The 26,192-nt window shown below is 42.9% G+C and overlaps 1 protein-coding gene across 1 annotated transcript; it reads left to right on the top strand.

Annotated features, from left to right (window-relative positions):
• Positions 1-1,111: 1,111 nt before the first annotated feature.
• Positions 1,112-24,489, top strand: DGCR8 (DGCR8 microprocessor complex subunit). Its single transcript, XM_064466538.1, has 14 exons — positions 1,112-1,278; positions 6,828-7,827; positions 8,275-8,437; positions 9,881-10,023; positions 10,748-11,030; positions 12,684-12,881; positions 14,288-14,389; positions 16,303-16,401; positions 17,588-17,670; positions 18,863-18,963; positions 19,373-19,479; positions 19,694-19,821; positions 20,239-20,352; positions 20,658-24,489. Exons 2-14 carry the CDS (start codon positions 7,105-7,107, stop codon positions 20,739-20,741), a joined length of 2,328 nt encoding a protein of 775 aa, XP_064322608.1. The 5' UTR covers positions 1,112-1,278; positions 6,828-7,104; the 3' UTR covers positions 20,742-24,489.
• Positions 24,490-26,192: the final 1,703 nt, after the last annotated feature.

Raw genomic sequence — 26,192 nt, 5'->3', positions numbered from 1 at the left:
GAAGCAGACAAAAAAAAAATCAGTTAAATGCTATTATACTGTTGGTGATCACACCACTAACATATAAAATTTTGTGTCTGATGTTGATTTCAAGCCTGTACGATAGTGGAGGACAAAAAGAGGAAACCTTATAATTTAACTGTATCGGTAAAAGGTGCTGTAGTTGTGTCTTGAGGAAAAACAAATTGTTTAGTATCAGGGTAAATTAGACTAACAAATGTTCATTAACTCCTTTGGAAGTAATTTTACTTAAGTTGTGGAAGATGTTTTCTATCATTATTTAGACCCAGTTCCTAAACACTCCACTCAGCTTTGGGGCTTATTCTGTGAACTGCTTGGTACACACGGCATGAAATGTGGACCTAGTTCGGTTTATCCTTTTTAAGTTAATCCGTTTTGAAGGGGTAATGCTGTAGTTGTACTGCTTAGAGAAATAGTGTTTGCAGGAAAAAGTGGCACCTTTTCTTCAGCTAGCTCGTTGTACGGGGCGGGAAAGCTGTGTGCTTTTTCTTATCAGGTCTGGTAGAAGGCGTTAACTCCCTCTAAGCTTTATTTACTCTAATTTAAAATAAGAGCAGCTGCAAGGCAAGGACAAAAAGCCTTCAGCCTCAGCTGGACCCGCAGATTAACCGCTCTCGGGCCGTTACACCGGACTGAGGGAGGCGCGAGTTCTCGCTGCCGCCCCGCACCTCGCCTCAGCCGCGCCGCCCGCCCCTCTCCCCTTGGCTGCCGCCTCTTGACGACGCCCGTCGGCACCGCAACTCACTTCCAAGCATTCCTGCATCGGCTGGGCTGCCCTGGGACGACAGCACGAGGGCAGCGAGGCTGTGAGCGCCCCGGCGTCGGTCGGTCGGTCCGTCCGGCCCCCCGCACCCGCCAGACAAAGGACCTGCCCGCCCTCTACCGGAGCGATCCCCGTCACGGCCAGCCGCGCCCTCCCGCCGCCTCGGTCCCGCCCCCGCCTCCCTCTCATTGGCCTGGTGCTGTGAGGGCGCGTCTCTATTGGCAGAACGAGTTAACATGTCAGGGAGTCCACCAATAGTTACCGCGATTTCAAATGTGAGACAGCGGAGGCTGGGAAGGCAATTGGCTTGGCGAGGGGGGAGTCCCGCCTGCGGAGACTGGAGCGGCTCGGAGCAGGCGTTTAAAGATGGCGGCAGCGGTACGGAGTGGGGGATGGTTTCCGTGAGGCGGCCGAGCTCGCCCTGTCCCCCCCGCCCCACGCCCGCCCCCACACCCACTCGCGGAGGTGCGGCAGGCACACCGGGGATGGCTCAGGTGGGTGCTGGCGCCGCGGGGCGACGGGGAGGGCGTGCGCGAGTGGGCCTCTGTGGCCCAATCGCCGCCGCGCGGGCAGTAACCCCTCAGTCCCCACAGGCCGCGGCGCCCGCCCGGCCCGCTCCTCCTCACCGCGCCCGGCTCCTCCTCACCGCCGGCCCCGGGCGGGCTCCTCGCGGGCGGCGAACCCCCCGGAGCCTTTCCCCGAGTGGCGGAGGCGAACGCACCGGCCTCGCGTCGCTCGAGCGGGCATGGGGCTGCCGTGCCCGGCGGGCCTTGCCGCGCGGCGCTTCCCCCGCCCCCGGAGCGCCCTCTCCTCAGAGCTGGTGTTTTGACTTGTTTAGCGTGGTTGGGGTTTTTTTTTGGGGGGTGGGGTGGGGGGTGAGAAGGGTGTTTTCTGCCCGCCACCACCCCAGTCGCTCCCGCCGTGGGGTCGCATTTAGGGCGGTAGATGGCAAACGGCCGTGCCTCCCTGCCCTCCCGCTCGCCTCCGTGGCCGTGGGGCGATGGTCAGCATCACCCCCGGGACGAGCTCCTGCGCCGCGCCTGGCGGTACCGCTGTGTGCCTTCAGGTAGCGGCGGGTGGGCGGGAGGGTCTCCGCCGGCCACGCCCGTTTGTACCGGGGGGAGAACGCGTCTCTCCTCCCCCGCGAAGCTTGGAGGGAAAGGCAGCCCTTCGCCAGCACGTGTGCGGGCGCCCGTCCGCGTTTTTTGGGGTCTGCTACGCTGGGGTGGCGAAGAGAAGGTGGTGTGTCTGTCCCCAACTCGGGGTTCTTCTTCGCCCATTCCTTCTATTAATAGTGACATACAGTTACGTCTCGTCCAGCCTCCAAAAGGCTTTTTTTCTCCGAACTTTCTTCACCTTTTTTGCCTGGAAAAATAAAAATCTCTCTGGCATCTCTTTTCCTTAGGCTTCAGGTTTATCCATGAAGCCAGTTTGCCCGCCGGGAGGGGGGGCCCCCGACCCCCAGGCATCACCCCCTCACAGGCTGGGTTGAGTTGCAGACATTGGGGTTAGAGCTTTACTTTTTCCTTTTTAAGTGTACCTTTTCTTCCTTCTCTTGAGGTAAATAAACTTAATGGTTCATATTTTTAGTCCTGGATGAGGTGTTAGGTCACTAGTTATTTTGTACAGCTCCTTTTGATTATCAGGATTATTCTGCTTTTTTAGAGAATGAGGGGGATTTTTTTTTTCCCTATGATTGTTCTTTTTCTTTATAAGTAAGAAGCTATTTGTGGTGAGAAAAGTAAGAATATTTTTTTTTCTTCTTCCTAGGCTCTGATTTGCAGATTTTTTTAAAAAATGGTTTTCTGTTTTACACAATTAATTGAAACCATCTAAACCCTGCCAGAAAACTGGACAAGCTCTAAATGCAGCAATTACTTTGCCATTTCTGAGGGTGCCTTTCCAAAACGATGTGCTCTGCCTGTTAGAAATGGGATGAAGTCTATGAACTAGAGTAGTTGTTCGGCCTTGTCTGTATTTGCCGCTGATGATGTTATGGTTGGGCCCTGACTGCCTTTTCGTAGGCTGCCTTGGTGACTTGTACAAAGTGGTTGTTTCCTTCGGAATCTTTTTGTTCTAAAGCTGATAATGGGGAGAGAAACGAGTTCCTCTGCTTAGTAGTTTGCTTGCAGAGTATTTTTCTTTTGAGACTTCCGGTTCTGGTTTAAACAAAATAAATGCAGTCTCCTTGTTTTGGGGAGTGTTTTAGTAGTTGATATTAACGTATTTTTAGGACTGTATGTATCAAAAAGATACAACAAGTATAGTTATAATAAAAAGAAGGTAAATGATTTTAAGCAAATAATTACTTTGATAAGGATTAAAGCTGAGTGGATCTTTAAGCATGATCAGTGCCTCATAAATTCTGCTCTGCAGAGCTGCCATTTGGAGCGGGAGGATGAGGAAGGTTTTGTATTTGGATAGCAAATGAGGAGAGTTTGAGCTGCTTGTCCTTTTGGGGTCCACTGAACGTGAAGTAAGCAGTTTCTGGCAAGGAATCCAGTTGCTTTTTAAAAGTGATTTTGGAAGAGGCAACCTGCAGTATGCTGTTCCTTGTCACTGACTGCAGCTACAGGTATTCATGAAGAAAATCCGTTCTTTATTGAACTCACTTTTGAGACTGCCAACACGCAATACAGTGAAGGGAGTTCATCTTTGTGTTTGGGAAGCGCTGGTTACAAATTTTAAGATTCTGTTCTTCTCCTTCCTTGAAAAGAGTTCTGCTTTTCTCTGTGTACTTCCCCCCCTCCAATCTATCTGTTCTGATTACAGGAATAGGCAGTGGTACTTACTAAATAAAGAAACAGTTTGATTTTTTTTTTCCCTGCCCTTAAAGAACATGTGTATAAGACAACGAAGCCGAGACATCGCCTGTGTTGGGACCCAGGCAGTTTGCTACATTATATGTATATGTCCACCATGTATCCGTTTCTTTGAGTTTACTCTGTGGCACGAAACTTTTTCAAAATAAGAGCAAGCAAATAAAAATGTGAAACTTCCATGCACTGGTGACCTGCAGAACATGAGCTGTGCATTTGTATTTCCAGCATTCATCCAGAGTTCCTTCAGCGTTTTGTACTGGCTGTTGTGGCTGTCAGTGGTATTCCATGTCTTATTAAGGAGTCCTTATGGAAACTGTTGATGGTACTTGGTGGATCCCTGGAGAATAAAATCTGTTCTTTCAGGGCAAGTTAATTAAGGATGACAACAGGCAGACTACCTGCTGTTGTATTCTAACATATCATAAGGTGGTACGCTAAGCCTGTTTTTATATGTGGTTGTTGGGTTCCCTTGGTCTAAGGGCTGTTTGGCCATTTTTAACCTACAGGTTCATCTAACTTATCCTTTTAGGTTCATCCCATGTGTCTTTCTTTTAAAATACCTGATATCTAAGGGAAAATCCTTACTGGTTTTGTGGTGGGGGGTGTTTTTTTCAGCTCTTGATAGAAAGGGCATATTATAACATCAGTAGGCAAGAAAGTAGATGGGAATTGGACCTGACCTGTGTTACTCTACTTCTGCCTGGCTTTTTGTAAATGACAGTAAGGTATTGTAGCCCGCTGTAACTGTAGAGTTGCCAGGCTTTGTTATCTCACCCTAGGGATGTGGCAGGTTTATGGCTAGAAATGCAAAAGCTAGTTTAAACTCATTGTAGTCTAGTACTGTTTCTGGCCACAGTATGTGTACTGATTATTGACAATCCCTGGCAGTGATTTGGTACGCTATTCATTATTTCAAGGCTAACAAGAATTTAATTGTTAATAGTGCTTGAATATAATAACAAGACATCTTTTCTATAGAGAGCAGAGGTGTGGTATCGGTGAACTGCCAAAGCTAGGCAGGTAAAGATTAATTTCTTGTGTTTTGACATTGGTGTTGTTAAAACACTCTTTAGCGTAGGAGCCGGACGTGTATCGGGGATGTGGAAACTACATTGACGATCCATTTCTTATGACTTGTCAGGAATAGTCTTTCTAGTTGGACCAGGTAGCTGCTTGATCACATGGGAAGGTAGAGCTCTTTCAAGTTCTAGAATACCAATTCAGTATTCGCTTCTGTGTCAATTACTTGTTTGCTCTTTTAAAGAGGCTTCTAAAGGCTCTGTGGTGGAAAAATCAGATTCCTTAGTCATTTAGTTTCCAAGAGTTACTGAACTTGTATTGTGACTCTTGATTCTTTTGTTCAGAATTAACAACAAAGACACTAATGATTTATTGTGAAGAACATAATAATTTGTCATTCACTTTTTCCTTCTTTTAATCTGAAGGTGAGGAAGGGGAAAGGTTATTAGACAAATATATTTCTAGAGTTGTTATGTATAACATTAGGTGATTTAGAACCTGTTGAAAGAAGAAAGAATTGGTCACTGCTCGGGTGATTGTATGATCATCTTGTAGGATAGAGTGGATTTAAATATATAGAACTGCTTGTCTTACTAGTGAATGGGCTGTTTTTCATTCTGGAAGGTTTGTATTGGAGAAGATGGGATTATTTTAGAGGTTTTATCAAAATGGAGTATTTTTCCTTAGTAGTTCTACAATGCATGTCAAGCTCAGTGTATGGAATGTGCCAGTTTTGAGTATAATAAACAAACCCAAAACAAAACAACCCCACCACAAAGTATGAACTATTCTGCTGCCCCAGCAAACCTTTCTTCATTGCCAAATCACTAAAATAAGAGTTTGCTCTGTTGTATATTTTGCTTTCTTCCAGCTTCCAGGTAGGTAGCTTCTGTATGCTGTTGAATTTTAATTTATCCCATTATAACTCCAGATTCCCAGCTTCCTGCCTTGCCCCTGTTGGCGTTTGGATATTGCTGTTGGTTTGCTCTGTCTGGGCTGACGTAGAGATACATTAGAGAATTACATTGGCTTCTCTAAGTCCCTCATGACAACCCAGATGTTCTGCCCTGTTGCCTTCAAATGTTACACAGCAGTGCTAAGGACTCGGAGCTTATCTGTCTAGAACACTTGGGTAGGCTTTCTCTCCTACCTGGTAATACTTTGAACAGAGAAGATTCAGCCAGCTGGCTGTCTTAGGCAGAGTAACACTGCTTTATTTCTAGCTGGTAGGAAGATTTAAGTCCAGTTTGGGGTGGCATGGAGGGACTTGGAGAAACCAAAATAGCAGGTAAGAAATTATGCTTCCTTTCCCCAGGTGCTTATAGTCCTGCACAGATGGCAAAAGTATAATTGAAGGAGCCATCACAGACATGGCAGAAAGAACCCACTTAATGCAAAAACAAACCAACCAACCCGAAATACATGCACACCTCTGGCCCGCTGTAAAATGTCATAGGGCAATATTGAATATTTTTGCCAGGTTAAATTACCTAAAACACTGGCTTCTAAATGCCTTCCAGAATTATTTTAAGCTTTAAAGCTGTGTATCTAGACCTGGACTCCTCATATGTAACAGCTATATAGTCCTGTAATAGTACAGAATATAAGATCAAATATCTAGTATCTGATTATCTGAAGAGTTGTTTTGTGTGTTTTCAGTACATTATAAGATATCCTGTTAAAGCTTCCAGTGAGATTTCAAAAACATCCAAAAACTTCACCTTTCAAAAAGCTACGTGTCTTTGAAGACCGTAGTTGTTCAAATTTCGATGGTTTTGCAGATTGTCTTTAACTGTAAGCTAATTATCCCTTCTGCGGTGTGGGTAAGTATGGCTTGAATACCAGCATACTTTCAATAATGGGAGAATCCCCCCCCCAAATGCCCAGTTTTTAGTCTGGTCCCTACAAAAGCTGTGCTTAATGCCCTGCCTGCTAACCAAGCAGAGATAGTTGAGAAATTATCTGGGGAGCTACATGTTAGCAAATCCTTGTGCTGGTGTACAGATCAGGCAGTAAAAACAATCTCATTTCAGTCTCATTCAAAAGGGTATTAAGAGACCCTGCTTTTGTCACCATAAAAATGTCACTTTTCTACTTGAAATTTGTGCTGGAAGGAGTGCCATTTTTTCTTGGGATGCTCCTTCCGTATTTTCTTCTGTGACAAAGTTTTTTGTTTGTTTTTTTTTTTCTTCTTCTTGTAGGTTGAAAGAAGAAAGGGAGACCTGCTTGTCCAATGAAGATGCAGTCTTAGTCTTCAGCTACTTAAGCTGAATGCATTGTGATTTCCAATAATTGAGACAGTGATTCTGAAAGCTGTCTACATTAATGAAAAGAACAATGTAGTCAGCTTAACTGAATCATCAGTGTTGCATATTGAATAGAACATGATAAACCAATCTTGATGGACTTATGCATGTTAGGAATATAGATATAAACATTTATTAAAGCATTGTTTTTTTAAAAACAGTAGTTTCAAAAATGGAGAGATATGAAAATGTACCACCCCTCCCTAAAGAACCTGCAAGAGAAATGAATGTGGAGAATCATACTTGTCCCCCACCTCTGCCGCCTAACGAACAGCCTCCACCACCTCCCCTGCAAACGTCCAGTGACGCAGAGGTAATGGACGTTGGCTCTGGTGGTGATGGACAGTCAGATACCCCTGCTGGGGACACGCACAGTATCTGCAGAACACAGCTTCTCACAAAGGGATCTGCCTGCTACAAAAGTCGTCTTATAATAGACCCTAACAATAGTGACCAAAGCCCAAGAACTGCTCGTCATGCACCTTCAGTTCGAAAGTTCACCCCAGATCTTAAGTTACTTAAAGATGTAAAGATTAGTGTTAGCTTTACAGAAAGCTGCAAAAGCAAAGATAGGAAAGTTCTGTACACTGGAGTTGAGCAGGATTATAAGGCAGATACAGATTTTGGTATTAATAATGTCAATGGGGATTTGCATGTTTGTCCTTTCGGTGGTAGTAATGGTAAAGCTGTAGGAATAGGGGGTGAAAATGATGACAAGAAGGATGATGAAAATGATATTGATCAGGAAAAGAGAGTGGAATATGCAGTTCTGGATGAGCTGGAAGATTTTACCGACAATTTGATGGAAATAGATGAAGAAGGAGGAGGGTTCACATCTAAAGCAATCGTTCAAAGAGATAAAGTGGATGAAGAAACCTTGAATTACTCATATGAGGTAAGTAAATCCACAGGCTTTTGGTGGGTAAGAGGTTTCCAGGTGGCTAGAAAAAAGTATGGAAAGACGCTCGCTGAAACAGCATCTTCTACAAATGTGCAGTACTTGAGCCAAAAATGCAGAATTTTCAGGGACAGAACTTTGGCTGAAAACTTTTGAAATTATATTGGTCAAACTCCTTAGCTGTGTGGCAGCTTCTCTAGTCTAGTTTAAGAATAACATTTAAAAGGCTTCTTATACAATTGCAGCCCATTTTATGATGAAAAATACCAGTTCTCACTCATGAAAACTTACTCTCTTATTTTTCAGTCTTTTTACTGGGATCACTGGAAATTTCTAGTTTCTCTCTGTATGGAAGTACATAGAGAAAATGTATGCTTTTTCTTTGCGAGGGGAAAGGGAGGGTAGTGGGCCCAGAAGCATGGTGTCTGATGAAGTCTCTTTCAGGATGACTTTGATAATGATGTGGATGCTCTGCTGGAAGAGGGTCTTCGAGCACCAAAAACAAGGAGACTAGAAAATGAGAAATATGGTGGTGAAAGTGATCACCAGTCTGATGGAGAAACAAGTGTGCAGCCAATGATGACCAAAATAAAAACTGTACTTAAAAGTAAGTTAATGTTCATAAAATATCTTTTGTGTGTGGCTTATGTCTGTAGAACAAAAGTATATTAGGACGCACAGTTTAGGATAGCACTTCTGAAATAGTTAATATGTTACAGAATTGTGTTGTTTGAAGCCTATAGGATATGACTTTTCATGTTCCTGAACGGTGAAGTTGATTTTTTGGGGAGTGCTTTTGTTCTTAATCTGTTGTATGTAAAGAGAATGTGTTTTAGCATCTGGACTTGTGAGAAATCACAAAGAATGGTACCTCAGTGGTGGGGAGGTGAATGAGGATGATCTGTTCTTTTGTCTCCAATACTGTGAAACTCCTGAAGACTGTTCGTGGTCATTGAGAACTTCTTCCTCCTTTAGTTCCATAACTTCTGTTGTTGAAGTTGCTCTGTGTGAAGTCGTTATGCATGCAATACTAGGTAAAAAAAATCATTAGGGAAGTCAGTGGCTTACATTTACCAGGTTTCATCATGTTACAAGCTACTAATAAAGAAGAGCTGAGAAGGTGAACCAGTCCAGAAGAATGTCACTGAAAACAGTCAAAATTTGAATTAAAATTTGAACCTGAACCTGCTCTAGAGGAGTATTTTACAGCTTCACTGTATTCTGAAATAAGAAATCAAACAGTTTTTCCATTCAAAATTTTATACTAACATAGGATTGCTGAGTCTGGTCTCTTGACTTCTCATGCAGAGAGGAGTGAGACCGTTATGTGGTTTCTGGAATGGAAGGGAGTGAGGCCATGTAATATTAACTTGAGTGTGAGCACAAACATTTTACTGCAATATTGTTTCTTTTGCTGTGTCATTCCTCATACTGGCTTATGGTACTTGGAATTTCAGTCTTGTTTTCTGGAAGAAGTAGTATTCTTGATGGCTAAGATATTTAAGTATAAAGGCTTGTATACTTGATCCTGGTTTGTATTGAAAATAGAATAGGAAGGCCTTAGTTTACAGCCTAACTCACTGCTGGCTTTTTGGGTCTGTGGGTCTAGGAGTGTCTCAATGCAAATATGCATATATATCCCTCAGTGTCAAGTGCAAAAACTTCTAATAGAAAATTTTAATAGAAAACTCGATTGTTTCAAAAGCAAGTATGATTTTTCCATTAAATATAGTGGTGCTTGTGGTAAGTACTTAAAGAAGACTAAAGAGAAGATTCACTGGTGAAATGAACAAATCGGTCTGTATAAAAATTAGCGCTACTATTGCTTTTCAGTTGAAAACATAATGGTATCTGATTTTGCAGGATTTAATGCAGGTTAGAAGCCTTTTTACTAAAGCAAAACCAAATCTTTCTACAAAACTTCTTTTAGTCTTGTTTCAATGTCATTTTATCCTTTGAGAGAGAAAAAGCAATTAAAATAAAAACCTTGATTCTTTTTCTGTTCTTCTAAGTAGTCTGTCCAAGTTTAAAGTGATTCTTTGCTTTAAAGGTCGTGGCCGCCCTCCTACAGAACCTCTGCCAGATGGATGGATCATGACATTCCATAACTCGGGCATTCCTGTATATCTGCACAGAGAATCTAGAGTTGTTACCTGGTCTAGGCCGTACTTCTTGGGAACAGGAAGCATAAGGGTGAGAGCTGTCAATTACTTAAATACATGCTGAGATTTAAAATTAGGCATGTTACTGCAAACAGTTCAATATTTCTCTACTTTAGCAGGTTTATTTCCAGTGTTAGAATTAAGGTACTTGAAAAACAAATTCCTCTGTTTCTGAAAATTCGATATGATTTTTCTTACGGTGTTTTGTTTTTCCATTTTTGCAATGAGTTTGGGCAGATAAAGTGAAGGAGATGCTCTTGTTCGGTGCCTCTTTTGTTCTAGCATATGGCTACAAAATGTTGGGTTTATTCCACTGTGAAATATATTTAGATCATTTATTTGTATCTATAAACTAGCCTAAGCTGTGGCTTAAGGTCCACATTTACAGAAGTCAGCGTGTGACATTCATGACCCCAAGGATCTGCAGAAATTGGATTTAATGTCATGGGCTTAAACCCCAGGAGAGCTCAATGGATTTTTGTGGAAGCACGTAGTATTTGCATGTAATTGAACAGAATATAATTGGGATCTAAAACAGCAAACACGCTTTGAAGGTTAGTATCAGTGTTAACACAGTGCCAAGGTACCACAGCAGAGGACGTACACACGTAGAATAAGATTGCTGACCAAAGAAATGCTTGAGCCTAGACTAACTAAAAGTAACTTCCATCTTCATTACATCTTTTTTTTTTTTTGAGTTTTGCTTTTGGTGACCTTAAGGTACTGAAACCTTCTGTATTATTTTATATTTGCAGAAACATGATCCTCCCCTTAGTAGCATTCCCTGCTTGCATTACAAAAAAATGAAGGAAAATGAGGAAAGGGAACAAAACAATGACATAACCCCAAATGGGGAAGTATCACCTGTAAAGCACCTAGATAAATCTTCAGAACTGGACTGCCAAACAGAAGAACCAGATTCCACTGCTGCTGATTCTGGGCCTTTAGATGATAAAGACCCCTCAGGGGGAGATGCAGCACAAGGAGCCTTAGGACAAGTTAAGGCCAAAGTTGAAGTATGTAAAGATGAATCCGTAGGTACGTATGGAAAGCGGAGTCTTTTCTCGGCTGGAGTTGGGGTAATGGCATTTGAGGCACACGTGCTTTATTGGTGTAGGCTTGGCAACTGAATAACCTCTTGCCTGAAATGAGGTGGTCAGTTATATTTCTGCATGGTTCTTTGTATGCAGAGATCTGGAGAAATAGATCTAGTATTAGAAATTGATTTTAACAGGAAGAGAAACACGCAGTGGAGGTTTTTGCTGAAGACTTCAGAGTCCACACGCAAAGGTTTTACACACAAATATGCCAAAATTTTGTAAGTTTGGTCCTGTAGACTTTCTCTCAGTTTAAGAGTCAATTAAGTCAATGTCTACATACAAATTGCTGTTGCCACGTGCATTTGTGTGACTTCTTTGAACAGGCTTTTCTATGCAGTCTCTGTATTGGCTGAATTATATCTATTTTCAGTATGATCTCCTAAGCTAAATGGTGCAGTTAAACTAGATTTGCTGATTCACACAAGTCTAGCAGCATAAGTTATGCAAATGTAATTACACTCATGCCTATGCACTGTATTTATGCAAGTCTGATAGCTCTTGTACAAAAAGCTGCCTGAAGGAGGTCATGGCAAAATCGCTGCCAGACTTAGAGGAACTCGGAAAGCTTGTGTGCCGCTTACTGCAGCTACATACCTGAGGGTATGGTCCATGTAGATTACTGCTGCTCAGAATACTGATACAGGTTGTAGGCTACCACGTGTCTTTGTAGTGTTCACACAGAAAACTTGTCATTACGCGTGTCCTGTTCAGTCTGAAAGCCATGCCAAAAGATATTAAGAAAAAAAAATCGGTATTTAGCAGCAAAACTAAAACCAGTAAGCACTTATTTTCTACGTGAAGTTCACCTGTCTGTCTCTCTCTTTAAATAGGATCTGTTCTGTATTACTGAAAAAAATACTAAGTGATCAAGTATAAGCGTGACTTGCATTTGGAATTCCTTGTGGAAGGAAACAATGCCAGCAGCTTGCTTTTGTTTGTTTACATCTTGGGATGCCACTCTTTATTTTTGCTGATTATATCTGCAGAAATATCCTATAAAGGAGAAGCATCTGTACTTCAAGGGGGGCGGCCTTTTAGTACTCTGTATGTGAACATGAGTGCGTTACGTTCTGTTTAGAGGCCAACAGATATCCGTGGAGCTCACAGAGCATCGTTATATAGCGTTTCATGGTACACTGGTTAATAAACAGGCAGCAATAGTCGATTTTGGCTTCAGGGAACCGAGGCTAACAGTGTAACTACTGTTCCTGACTGTCTGCCTTGCTTCAGGTAATGAGATGGTGAATAGGTGATTAAGTAGAACAATTACTTGTGTTTTGTTAGAAATCGTGTTGGGTGTTATGCTGGTTAGGGCGTAGTAAAAATCATCTTCAAGTGACAGAATAAAATGTTCTTTCTTTGCTTTGTTTTCCAGTTTGCGCAAATGCTTTGCATATTACCCCGTAACAGGAGAACTTGTAACTAGCTCTGTTAGTATAAAATAGCATCTTAACCCTGAGCATGTGAACTAAAGCCACTGCTTTTCCTCCTAGTCTGAAAAATAATTATAACGTTTAAAACACTGGAAATAGTGACCCTTAATGCTTGCTTAGTGGTAAAGTAGAGAGAGTAACTTGCTTGTGTTTCTTAGATCTGGAAGATTTTAGACGCTATCTTGAAAAGCGTTTTGACTTTGAACAAGTTACCGTAAAAAAATTCAGAACCTGGGCTGAGAGACGGCAATTCAATCGTGAAATGAAGCGGAAGCAGGCAGAATCCGAGCGGCCTATTTTGCCTGCCAATCAGAAGCTCATTACCTTGTCTGTGCAAGATGCACCTACAAAGAAAGGTTAGTGTGTTTGCTGCGGTTCAACTATTCTGTATCAAAGACTGATTACAGTTCTAAGCTTGACCAAAAAGAAGTCCTGTAATAAGTCCTTTTTCTTCTTGTTCTGGAATTCTGTGTTCTTGGATCCATCGCATTACATAGTAAAGGAAAAATACTGTTAAAATATACTTCCTGTTGAAAAGAATAATTCCTAAATGAAAGGATTTTCATTTAAGCTTGCAGTCCCAGCAACCGGTTCCTGCCTTTGGCTACTGGTTTCTGTTTGATAACTGAAAACCCTCCTGCCTAGTTAGTCACTCAGTGCTGCTGCCTTCTCAGTTCTAATTGGTCCCAAACTAGCAACTGGTTACAAATGCCAGATTGATCTGGATTCAAACCTACAAATAAAAATATAATTTTAGTAATTTTAAAGCAGTCTGATGGAAAAAGTTAAGAAAGAACAGTGTGTGCAGCTGTGGCCTGTGGTGTGAGGAGTGGAATGCGTGTCTGGTGAGAAGCTGGGCCTGTCTTGGCTGTGCAGCCATAGCAGTAGGTTTAACTGCAGTCTGACGTTTAAGATATCCATAGACCTGTGGTTTGGGTTTTGTTCTTGTTTTATACGTTGTCATGTTTCTGGGTTTCTTCTCTTTAGCAGGATTATTTATTATAATTATATTAGCAGAATTACTAAGCTATGAGTTGCATATGGACCATTCCCTGCGAGGTGCAGCTGAATTTTTAGTTAATACACTTTACCTTAAATTCTAGGTTTAAAGCCACATTGAAACCATGTAAATTAAGGACTTGACTTGCACTCTCTCTAAATCTTAACTTTCTCTCCCACGCTGCCATAGTGCCTGCTGAGGCAGGGGTTGTGCTCTTGCCTCACAATACTGTTGCAGGGGATAAAAGACAAGGACTTTCCAATAAAAAGAGCATGTTCAGGGCAAAGGGACAGTGACCTCATCTGTGGCTTGCTGAACAGGATTTCACGGGGAAAAAAGCCAGAGGGATTCTGGCGTGTGGATTTGACATTTGTGTGTCTGTTGTTAGAAGGGAGATTCACTACGTGTTTAGGAAGAAATTAGGATTTCTAACTGACATTAGTTGCCAAAAATGCTGTGTGTAGAGGTCTGGAGACCATGCGACTGCAAACATTGAACACAGAATATTTTACTTAGCTTATTTTATTCAGTGCACTTCCAGTTGTTGATAGAAATTTCTCAGATTTACTTCTCAATACTTTTTCAGAGAAAATGGACTTTGAGGTCACAAATACCCATGTCTGATTCAGCAGCATTGCATTTAATTTGTGCAGGCACTTTCCCCTTGTAGCTTCTAACTTATTTATTTATTTGTAGTAGAAATTGTCTTTGAAAGCCTGGAACTACTTGGCTGTCTTCCCCTCCCTCTCTCTTCTTTTGTAGAATTTGTCATTAATCCCAATGGGAAGTCTGAAGTTTGCATACTGCATGAATATATGCAACGAGTCCTGAAGGTTCGCCCTGTTTACAATTTCTTTGAATGTGGTAAGTCTGTTAAGTCTTTTTTATCGACCACGTGCTTTTTGAAGGGCTTATCTCATGCTTGGATATCTAAAAAAAAGTCAAACGATGGACAGTTTTCCTAGGGGATGTCTTGAATGTCTGTTGTGAGTCAAATTCCAAATTCTAGCTAAGAAACGTTTATTGTGTATTAAACATGGCTTTTGAGGGTAAGAGCAGTTTTTATATTTAAAATAAAAGTATGGGAAACTAACCCTAAAGTGAAAATGGATTTGAATAACTCGCATCTAAAAGGACACATCAGTGAAATACGGGCAGTTGCAGTTTTGCTGATGGAACAATTAATATTTGCTTAATTTTCTTGTCACTGATGTCCAGAAAATCCAGTTGTAAGGCGTGCGTTGTTTTAGTGAATCATCAGAATGCAGAGGGGGGAGTTAAATACTAAACCCAAAGAGTTTCTGAAGAGAAATACGTACACCTTCAATTATAAAGCTGTTAAGATTTTGAAATATTTCTGCAGAGACACATGTACCTGCTCTAAGGCTGCAATAATTTGAGAAATTTTTGTGGGTTTGGTCTGTTCTGCTTTTCTTCCAATTAATCAGAAATACAGTAGGTTTTTTAGGTATGTAGAGTTTTAAAATAATTTAACTGTTCAGGTTATTGTATGTTTTTCTTATGTCGTGGAGGTTCATATTTAAATCTGGTCATCCGAAGAGAATTGTGTATGTATCAATTGACGTTAAAAATTGAAATGGAACCAGAGATGGCTGCGTAGCCTCTTTGTCTTGTGTGACTATTCTCCAAAGTCACTGATAAATTTTAATTAATAGGAGCAGAGAAATTACTAGTTAGGTGCAGACTGCAAAAAGCTCATGTGCGGTTGCTAGGAATTGATTTGGTGTATATGTTGGCTGGGTTCGCTCATAGTATTAGAAGAATAGAAATAGAAGCATCATTCTGCTGGACTAGAAGTAACTTAGTCACTGAGAGCCTGTTGTTCCATGATTAGCGTGCGATTTATGAGACGTGCCAGATGGATACCTGTTTGTGTTGTTAAATGGCTTTTAATTCTATTCTGTGTCAGTGGTGAGAAAGGTGGTTTGGTAGCTCCTGACTTGGGCTGTGCTGAGACTGCATGAGTGACGCTGGTGCTCAGCAAACAAGAACTGGGGGATAATTTTATTTGAGATCAGTATTGTGGGGGCACGCACTTGATGCTTGACCAAGAATCTAAAAATGCTGCGTGTATGGCAAATATACCTGGAATCAAAATAACATTGGATTTTTTTTTTCCCCCCCATAAATTCCAGCCAGGTTGCCCTATCTAGCTGTGCTTGAGATTGCTTTACAAAGGGTGTAGCGTGTGTTCCTGGCATTTTTGCTTTTGCTGGTGTTTTTATGGGGTACCTTATCTAAAAGGAAGAAGTTACGCTGTTTTCAGCAGCAAGCTTGAAAGCATTAAGTCCTGCAGTCGGTGTGCAAGGAATTTACAAGTCAGGCATCTTAGTTTAGTGTAGAATCCGTAATTACTCAGAATTATGTTATTCCTATGTGTGCATTACATAACGTCACTGAATTTTTAATATCAGAACATGTAGCTCTGTTTTTTACACTGTGTTAGTGATGCAGAAGCTTTGGAGTTAACACCTGAATTCTGGCAGATTACAGATGATCTCGTACAATGTAGAAGTTGTTCAGTTGGAAGAATGCAGGACGTGGTGGTGAGTCTCTGTTAATGGAAGACTCCCGTGGTGTTTCATACGCTGGAGCAAGCAGTCTTCAGTCTTGTTGACGAGTAAACAATTTCCCTCCCTCTTGAAGCTGAAACGAAGAAGAAAAATCTTCATCGTGGTGGTATTTCATGTTCGTGATGAGTATTTTACATCAGGAGTTCTGAAAAGCTTTCTTTGTCTTTCCTCCTCAATTACCAGAGAACCCAAGTGAACCTTTTGGAGCCTCAGTGATTATTGATGGAGTGACTTACGGGGCAGGAACTGCCAGCAGCAAAAAACTTGCCAAGAATAAAGCTGGTAACATTTTCTCTTTTTTCATAAAAAGTGCTGAATTGTTTTATCTGTCGTCTTTTCTGCTTTGAAGGTGACATATTTGCAATAGTAAATAGGAAACGTTATAGTCAAAGAAGACACACTTGTGTCTTTTTGGTAAAAGTGATGAATACTGTTGCAGAGACTTTTCTGACAATGTTCAGCAACATCCTGGGATAGAAGACTGTGAAGAACCTTCAGATGACAACATATGTGTAAAGGACTGACCTACACTGAGTAGCTGTGAGGGCGTCTGCTTCGCATGATCAGACCAATAAGAACGTGGTGGGGGGGTTTATATTTATGCTGTAGGATCACCTGGTGTTTGGGTTTAGCAAGCTGTAAATCTTTGCCTTTCTTTAAAAAAAAAAACAACAACCCTCAGGCTTTTGGTTGTTTTGGTTCTCTTTCTGGTAACAAAACAATTGCCCTGAACTATGTGATTATTGATCTCCAAGTACTCATCTTTGTTAAATAGTTCTAATTGTGTAAGTCTGTAATAAAGATGTAATTAAGATCTAGATGAGAACGTATTTGACGTATTAGAACTTCTTACTGGTCTCCAGATTTCAATGTCTTTAGCACAAGAATCAAGAAGAAATAGCTTCTCAAAATGTAAAGATTTATAATGAGCCTACAGTACTTTCTGTCCTTGTGAAATATGTCAGCGTAGCTAAATCACCAAAAGCCAGCCCAGAATTGTTTGTGTATGGAAAAAAGGTATTTTGCTGTGAAAATTTCTGCAAAAGGCAGACTCAGAATTTGCCTAATGCTGGGGTTCTGAGGGCCCCAGTGACACAGTGCTAGGGTTCGCCTGTAACAGCTGACGGCTGGTAACAACTCTCTAATTTTAGGTCCTAAGGGCTCTACATCACCTCTGAAATGAGACTTGGTTGTATTTTTTTTTTCCTTTCGTAGGCATTTGCAAAAAGCAGTTTCTTCTTAGTTGTTGTGAGACTTTCATTATCAGGTTGAACAAGTAGACCTTCCCACCCCCCCTTAAAAAGTACAAGTGAATATACTTAGAAAAGATGCATATCTTACCTGTAAAGTAGTCATCTAACACCTTCTAGGGGAGGTGTGAGTCCTGCTTAAAGAGTGCTTCATTCTGCTGTTCTTCTTTACAACCGTTGTTTAAAATAAATGTAATCAAGATGTTTGTTTTCCGCAGCTCGAGCTACACTGGAAATCCTTATTCCTGACTTTGTTAAACAGACCTCTGAGGAGAAGCCCAAAGACAGTGAAGAACTTGAGGTACTGAACTCTTGCTTGCTGGCTCTTATCATTGGAGTCTATTTTTAAAACCATTACACCTTCAATGTCAGAAATATTAATGAAAATTCATAACACTGTTTTCTCAGAGGGAAGTGTGAAGTTCTTCATTTAGAGCAAGATCTATGGCAATGAAAATACTCTCTTTTTCTTTTTTTTCCTGTTGGAACTGATCAGAAAGTGCCGCGTTGCAGGGCACTAGTCCCCTGTTGAAACATCAGGTCACTTACTGAAGACCTGAAATGCTCCAAGACACTGGGCTGCCTGGGCTGCCCGGGCCTCCAGAGTCCTCTGGTCGGTGCCTTGGAAAGCTCAGAGCCAGCTGCTGTCTGGTTCTGTGTGAGCGTCTTAGAAGACCAAGTAAGAACTAGAAGTGCCCAGGCTACTGGGACATTTTCACTTGGCAACTGAAGCTACTTACTGCCACAGCAGGCAGCTAAAATTCCAGCCTTCAGGCAGTGACATGTGAGAAAAATGACAGGAAAACTTGCTTTAAGTGGAGAGCGGGTACTCTCCACGTATTTTCAGGTATTGGAAATAAACAGCCAGTTCATCAGTGGTGTGTTCGCTTCCGATTCGGGATGTGACAGACCATCAGCGGCGGGTAAAGGGAAGGCTGGTGATCAGCCGGAAGGGAACGCTTTCATGTGAAAAGGTGTAATACACAGAACGAGTTGTTTGTACACTCGCTTTAACTTACCACTGTATCGTACGCCCTACGCTATCGAAATGGTCGTGAAGAAAATGCAGAGAATTTTTTCCATTGTTTTAAAATAAACCACAAAAAGTTCCAATAGCTGTTACGCTTTCTTTTATGAAACCACAGCATTTTGGTAAGTAGAATTTAATAATTAGTTAAAACAAAATAACCTTTTCCTAATAAGAAAGGATGATAAAGAATTTATAAGACTTATCATTTTTATGTCCCTCTTATATAATGTAAAATTGGAGTTGAAGGAATTATTTACATTTCTGTCTGCAAATAAATGATGAGGTGTGGCAGCCTTAGTGATGTTGGTAAACGCCTCAATTATGGATTTAAAATTACTTTTTAAAGTATTAAGTGCAGAGTAACACAATTTGTGGACGTTTGCAAAGCAGAAACAAGGGTTAGGAAGAGTATTAAGGTCTTACTTGTGCAAAAGCTCCATAATCCTTTTCAATTCCTTTGTAGTATTTTAACCATATCAGTATTGAGGACTCACGGGTATATGAACTCACCAGTAAAGCTGGACTCTTGTCTCCATATCAGATTCTCCATGAGTGCCTTAAAAGGTGAGGCTGCGGAAGAAGGAGCTGTGCGGGCCAGGGCGGGCCGTTCGCTCGGCTGCTGGTGCCCGTCAGAACCGCGGGCGTGTGGGGGCTGGCTGAGCTCGCCGCGCTGCTGTGGCGGGGGAGGCGGGCCGGGGGCTCAGCTGGTTAATGCCGTGTCTTCCTGTGATCCGTGGTTGCGGTTCATGCCTCCTGTCTCCTGAGATTGGGGTTTAGTTGTGGGGCGTATAAATACTCTCCTTTACACAGGCCTGCCAAGTTACTGATCTGAAAAAGGTTTCTTTAATTAACGTCTTAAAATTTATTATTAATGCGTCTAATTCGGTTGTAATGACTGTCAAAGATAACCGCAACCGCTTCAGCTGTTTGTAGTTTTACTTGGTATGTGATACTGGCTTTGTTTGTGCCTAAGAAACCACGGAATGGGTGATACATCCATAAAGTTTGAAGTGATTCCTGGTAAAAACCAGAAGAGCGAATACGTCATGACCTGCGGCAAGCACACGGTGCGCGGCTGGTGTAAGTACCGTCCTTAGCGTGACCCCCGAGAATGTCTTCCCTTCCCCTGGTCTCGTTCTGTCCATTCCGTAGGTGCTCGTTGAGCCGACTGGCTCGTTACGTGCTCGTTCTGCCCCCTCTGCTCTCGCCATCTTGAACAACGCCAGTAAATGTTGGTGTTCGCCTCATTGCGTACTGTGCCAGTCCTGACGCGTGTTCGTGATTATTTTTACAGGCAAAAATAAGAGAGTGGGGAAACAATTAGCTTCTCAGAAAATCCTGCAGCTACTGCATCCGCACGTGAAAAATTGGGGCTCTCTCCTGCGAATGTATGGTAGAGAGAGCAGCAAGATGGTTAAACAGGTGAACACGGTTTTGTTTGATTGTGGCCAACCTGGTGATTGTCTTTTTGCTTTTGCCTTTTTCTGGGGGTTTTAATTCAGTTCCAACAAAGCTTTAACGGCACCTGTTTCGGCACGGCAGTGGCGTTCCCCGTCGGGGTACAGGCAGCGTGCATGTGATGAGCAATTCGCGATTCTTCTGAACTGATTCTCGTACCTTGCTGTTGCCAGAACGCAAGACAATAATAATTCTGCTAATCTCCCCTCTTCTGGGCCAAAAATTGTATAAGCTATTTAATATTTAACCAACTCATGTAAATACACGTTACTGCTGAAGGAAGTGCAACTATCACAGATTAAACTTACGCACCACGGATTTTAAATTTTTTCCCCCCATCAAAAAGGCTCACCTGTTGTTGCACGTGGTTCTGTTGAACAGGAAACCTCCGACAAGAGCGTGATAGAGCTTCAGCAGTATGCCAAAAAGAACAAGCCAAATCTGCACATCCTGAACAAGTTACAGGAAGAAATGAAAAAACTGGCCCAAGAGCGAGTGAGTAGCTGCGCTTGTGCGTTCAGGAGCAGGCAGGGCGCCGTGAGCATTTCAGCACACCTGGTACTTTCGGGGGTGGGGGGTGGTGCTACTTCTGGAGGGGTTTTCATCCTCTCTTGTAAACGGGTGTATAACTTAATTTTACCTACTTTGGTAAATGGATTTTTACCACGAGAACACACAAGTCTCTCACGCAGACTGACACATAAATTCAGCTGAAATGGTTCAAAGCTTCAAAGCGGTGTTTTATCATCCTGTTCTCTTTGTGACTCTGTGTGTGTGGGGGTTGTTTCATGCTCTTTTAGGAGGAAACACGAAAGAAGCCCAAGATGACCATAGTGGAATCGGCTCAACCTGGTAGCGAGCCTCTGTGTACCGTCGATGTGTAACGAGAGCGTGTCCGAGCGGGGAGCAATAACACAAACGGAGGAACGAGATTTTCAACAACTATTTTAAAATTGTTTGCTGCAGAATGCAAGATAACTTTTAAAATCCAAGCTGCTTCAGTTATGCATTGTTCTTTTTGCATCATCAGGGCAATATTACTTTTTTCCTACTTTCTTTTTCGGTATGTTTTTTTTTTTTTTTAATACCTCCGAGATACGTACGTTTAAAGGATTGATCATAAAGATCTGCCTGGGCAAAGGCACAGAGGGCGGGCATGTTCACACAGGATAAACCCAGTCAAGCACTTTTTCCTGGAAAGCCATCCATGTGCTTTGAAATGGATGTGTTTCAAGGATGAAATTCAGAATATCTATGTACAGGTTGAAGCTGATATTATATATATATACACACACTCATATATATGTATATGTAAAAGAAATATATGTACGTCCTCTTGTATGAACATGCCTCAAACTATTTTTGTGAAAAGTTTTGTTGCATTTCAGCACATAACAATATGCACTGAGAAGCCACTGTGGTGACACGTACACGGCAGTGATGAGCAATGTTCCTAACGCCATAGGATGAGGCCAGTAACGCTGCTCCTTCTGTTCTCTTTGGTTTTTGTCTCCTGCCAGGCCTGGTTACCCGAGATCGCAGCATGCGGGCCTTCGTATTACTTGAAAAGAACAAGTAGAGCTGTAGTGTTAAGAGCAACAGGCCGGATATCCAGAATTATCGGGGTTTATTTGAATTGAAAGGAGCCAATGTTAGTTTACAGATCAGTTGAAAGGGGAAAATACGGCCCTATTTGTTTGATTAAAATGAAGACGGTAATTTGACAGGCTGTTTTCAAAGCTCGGACCCAAAACGCAGCTGATGGTGGTCGACAGTCTGAAAATATTTTGCCAATGGGGTGTTTAAAGATCTTCCACTCCCTTCTCCCAGCAATAAAACAATTCCTCGCTGGTTTGGAGTCAGAATACATCTGACTTGATCAATTGAGTCTTAATTAACTTCCACCATAAAAGCAAAGAATTGGAAAAAAAAAAACCAACACAACCCTGAGAAATCTGAAATAACTGCAGCAGTTTTGGGTTTTGTAGGAAGTTTTTTGTTTCTACTTTTTTAATTACATTTTTAGTTTTTAAAGAAAAAGTGTAACTTCTGCGATGAAAACTAGAATGTAGATTTCGAATATGAAATAATGAGTAGAATGAGACCGTCACAGGTTATACTGATAAACGAGAAAATCACCAATATGCAACTCTTCTAGAACACAAGCGTAGCAAACAGGCAGTACTCGCTGTGTCATCTGAGGCTTTATTAAATTAAGCACAGAGGAAGCAGCGCTGGCTGTAGCGAGCGGAAGCACTGCTTCGTGGGTTTTAGTCCTCACCAGCCGATGGCAGCGAGTGCTCTCGTGCAGCCGGTGCTTCTCTGGTTTGTTCCCAAAGATGAGAGTGCAAGCCAAGGCATGGCGGGGCTTGGGTGGGCAGCCGTGCCGCCCTGCACCGCGCCGCTGGGCGTTACAGCCCTGCTCCGGAGGAGGGAGGGCGTCGGCGCTGCGGCTCCCGGCGCGGGCCCGGCCAGCCCGCGGGGGCTTCGGGACATTCGCTTCATTTTCTTCCCCGGGCTCTTGGTTGGGTTATTTTTCACATCGCTCGGGGCGTGCTGCAGGATGATGAGTTTTGTGCCTACTGGATTTTAACAACCTTGGCATTGGTATCGTATGACCTCCTTTGAATAGCACCTGTTATCTTGGAAATATGCAGATTTTAATTGATGGCTCAAACTAGCGGTCTCTTAACACGTTGCATCTGATGTTTGAGGTTAAACCGGAGCAGCCTCGGAGTCTCACCTGTGTCTGGGTTCAGGTGATATGCTCAGAGGTCTCTGCAAACAGGAATTCGCCCATTTTTTTAAATAATTATATTTAGCTTTTCAGTTCCAGAGTTGTAATCCTGTTATGATGGGATACGGGTAGTTGGAAGACTATACAGAAACTATTATTTAAAGAAGTGGCCTATCTAAAAAAGAAAAACAAGAAACGCTGCCTCTGCTTTTTTTTGTATAGCTTTAATAAATCTCCATCTTCTGAAGGGTATCCAGTACTGGTGCGGCAGTGACGAGCAGTGGTAACTGTTTGTCTCTCTCCTTCATTGGTTTTCTGTTCCATTTTCCTAACGACAGGGCTTCTACCTTCTATGCCTAAATGTATGACTCTCTTCGGTAGGTTTTACTTCAGCTTTGTGTTTTCAGAAAAAATCTGTACTCGGATGGCACCGTAAGAGACAAATCACCCGTGTAGATGGCTTTATTTTTCTGGAATCAGAATGTCGATGCATTTGCAGGTCACCTGCAGAACATCCACAGATGCCTCGCTTACCAATTTGTTCCCGTTATTTTTGAGAGGATTGCTGTATTACCTCAGTCTGCCACGATCAGAATCCCAAGGTGACCATTGCCCTTAACCGAAACACCCAGAGATTTCATTGTGAACCAAAGCCTAGAACGTATATTATGCATTCTAAACAAAAACAAACAAAAAGATGGTATTCGACCTTGCTGCAGCCTTTAACTGGAGAGATGTCCAGGAAATAGCGCAATAACTGCTGGAACAAACAACTGAACTGCTGTTTCTGTCATTGTGAAGTATTCTTGTGTTTTAATGTTTACTATTGTTTGGAGTGTAACAGTCTTGCATTTGCACATAAGCACGAGCTGCTGTGATAGAGGATAGATCATTGCATTAACCTCGGCTTCTGCATGAACACTTACAGTGTGACTCGAGATGTATCCTGAACTTGTCGTGTAACTCGTGTGTGTTTTCTAGGTAATCGGCTGTAAAGGTTTAGATCTTGGTCGTACGAATGCCTGAAACAACTGCTGCTTTTGTCACTGGTGTGTGTTATTTACCCCTTCCGTATCCAGAGGAGGATGGGCATTTTTACAGGGATGGGGTGTATTTTTAAGAGCTGTTCCATCCTTTGGGAATTAGACAGTTTGTGCTTTGCATATTACGTGCTTCTCGACAAAAGTGTGGTATCTTGGCTTTCAGGATTAAATTAGTGTGCGTTCAAATCTTCATGGTACTGACGGAAAACTTACTGTGACTTCCAGTGAATAGTCAGATGCTACCTATTACACACCAGTCATCCAGCTTTTTCTTATGTATTTATTAAACGGAACTGATGAAGTGGTTGGGTACCCCGGGGTCTGGAAAGACTATTATGCATAAACTTAACTGTCGTGCGTAAACTTCCACTTTCCTGCGATGCTGTTAGGCTTGATGCAGAAATATTTGTAACATCCAAGTATTTAAAAGCATCGTGAGCATCTTATTAATTCTGTAGGCTGTACTTTGGTTCTGGAGTAAAACTCAGGCAGCGAGAGGCCCCGCCCCTCCTGCGGAAGGGCTGCGAAGCGCGAGAAGCCACGCTGTCGTTCACCAAATAAAGCGGTTGGTTACACTATTCCGATGCGGAGCTGAGTGAGGAAAGCAAAGAAGCGAAGCAGGGCTCACTCGTACTGCCCGCGGGGAGGTGGTGCTTGCGGGATGGATCGTGCTGGGTGCAGCTGCTTGATGCCAGTGCTAAATTGGTACAACTATAAAGCCTCGTTCTCACTGAGCCTCTGCTTGCTTCTTTTCTGCACAATCATATAATCCTATGTGTTTGGTCTTTGAGTACTACATGTGTATTTTTCAGACGATTAGTTTTGAGCAATAAAGTTTGATATTATAAAATGCTCCAGTGTGGTCGGTGTTACGATGCCTTAAGCACATTCGGAAAAGGGAACTTTGATTCCCTGCTTCCTGTCGGTATTTTTAAATAATTAGTCGAGGCTCACTCGTTACGGAAGTGCTTCTTTCATCGCTTTTTGGTAAGGAACGTTTACGTGGTCCTACTTTGTTTGGAATGAAAAGGAATTAAAACTTTTTCTTGAATTGGAATTTGTATTTTTACTTAAATGTCCCCACTGCTGGAAACGATGCAGCCCGAAGCTGCTGCCTTTGGTGCCTCTCGTCACCCACCCACTCGCCCGAGGGGACAGGGGCAGCAGCAAGCGCCTGTGCTCTAGTAGCAGGTGGTTTGTTCCGCCCGGAGTAAATGTACATGAGAACTTGAGATTTTAAGCAGTTGTTCCTTCTACCAGTCAGCACTGCTGTCCGCTCCGTAGCGTGGATCACAGGCTTAAATCCATGCGAGGTGCTGAGCGCCTGTAGGGGAGCACGGATCCTGCCCGGGGCATGGCTCATGCAGGGCTTGGGGTCTCGACTGGGTTTGTCTTTGCACGGCTGAAGGCGCTGGGCCTCGGGTGTTTGTTACCGTGCCGTGGGTGCCCACAGCACATGCTCCCCGCGTTAAGGGTTTGCGTGAAGTACAGGGGCTCCCAGTAAAGCCGCTGGGAAGGGACCCGCAGCACCATCCCTTTGAGCCTAGGGCTGAGGCACAGCAGAAACGCTGTCCAGAAGTACTTCAGAGAGAGCCTTGAATGCGGGGTAAGCCAAGGTAACATTCCTGCTGCCTCCCCCATTCTTCAGTCACGGCTGAACTGGACGTCGCCCATCCATACATGTATTTGCCCTGAGGCTGACGTTAGCCTTTCTAAAACAGCTATGGGATCAAAAAGCCTCAGCTGGGGCTACGGAACTTCTAGAGACCGCTGTGGCATGGGCGGTACTTGGCTGAAGGTGACCACGGAGCAGGCGCACCAGCGGTCTGAGGGGAAAATGAGCCTCGTTACCAAAAATGAAAGATTTCTTACTTGTTCCAGCTGAGAGGGATGGCCCCGACTGGTGTCTGCATAGTTCATTTCTGGCTGTGAGTTCCCTCTGGCGAGGGTTTGGCTGGAGCGACGGCATCTCGGCTTTACTGGTACGATGTAGATGATCCGAGTGGGCCCTTGTGGAATTGCCAGTGATGCTACAGCCTCGGAATAAACCTGATTTCAGCTGTCAACAGTGTAGCATTTCTGTTAGGAAGTGATGAACTCCCAGTTTGGTGAAGATTTAGCAAGCAAGAGACTTGCTGAAGGTTTAAGATTGCTAAATCTTTACTAGCTCGCCTGAACGACGGGGCACTGCTGTGCCCGGCTGGCAGAGCTGACAGAAGTCAGCACGGACAGCGACAGCTCCACAACAGATGACCTGCGTTGGGAATGGGATCCAGCCTTCCATCGCTCCGCAGGGCCCCCCTTGCTGCGCGCTCCGGATGAGCTGCTTTCAAACCCACCCGGTGCGGCGTGGTGTGCTCGCAGCGGGAGGGATGGCACTGCCGTACACACCAGCCCAGGAGGCAACAGTTGTAGCTGAACATCGTTGTGGAACGCTTTGTTTAAAGCCATGTTTGAACTGTTTGAAGAGTGAGACTGCCACATGTATTGCTTTGCTCACCTAAATTTCCCGAGGGCAGGAGAAGGAAAGCAGGATTTAAGCCTAATGGTACATA

Source organism: Phalacrocorax carbo, chromosome 15 (genome assembly GCF_963921805.1).
Source record: "Phalacrocorax carbo chromosome 15, bPhaCar2.1, whole genome shotgun sequence".
Classification (NCBI taxonomy): Eukaryota; Metazoa; Chordata; class Aves; order Suliformes; family Phalacrocoracidae; genus Phalacrocorax; species Phalacrocorax carbo.
Note: the sequence above shows the minus strand (reverse complement) of the source record. Positions and strands in the feature narration are given on the sequence as shown.

What these genes read in the sequence shown, in the direction of transcription:
- DGCR8 (XM_064466538.1), top strand. Translation starts at nt 7,105, where the DNA reads ATGGAGAGATATGAAAATGTACCACCCCTCCCTAAAGAACCTGCAAGA. An exon ending in ACTTGCCAAGAATAAAGCTG is followed by an intron (nt 16,402 to 17,587) that starts GTAACATTTTCT and finishes TGTTTTCCGCAG; the next exon opens with CTCGAGCTACACTGGAAATC. An exon ending in GCAGCAAGATGGTTAAACAG is followed by an intron (nt 19,822 to 20,238) that starts GTGAACACGGTT and finishes TCTGTTGAACAG; the next exon opens with GAAACCTCCGACAAGAGCGT.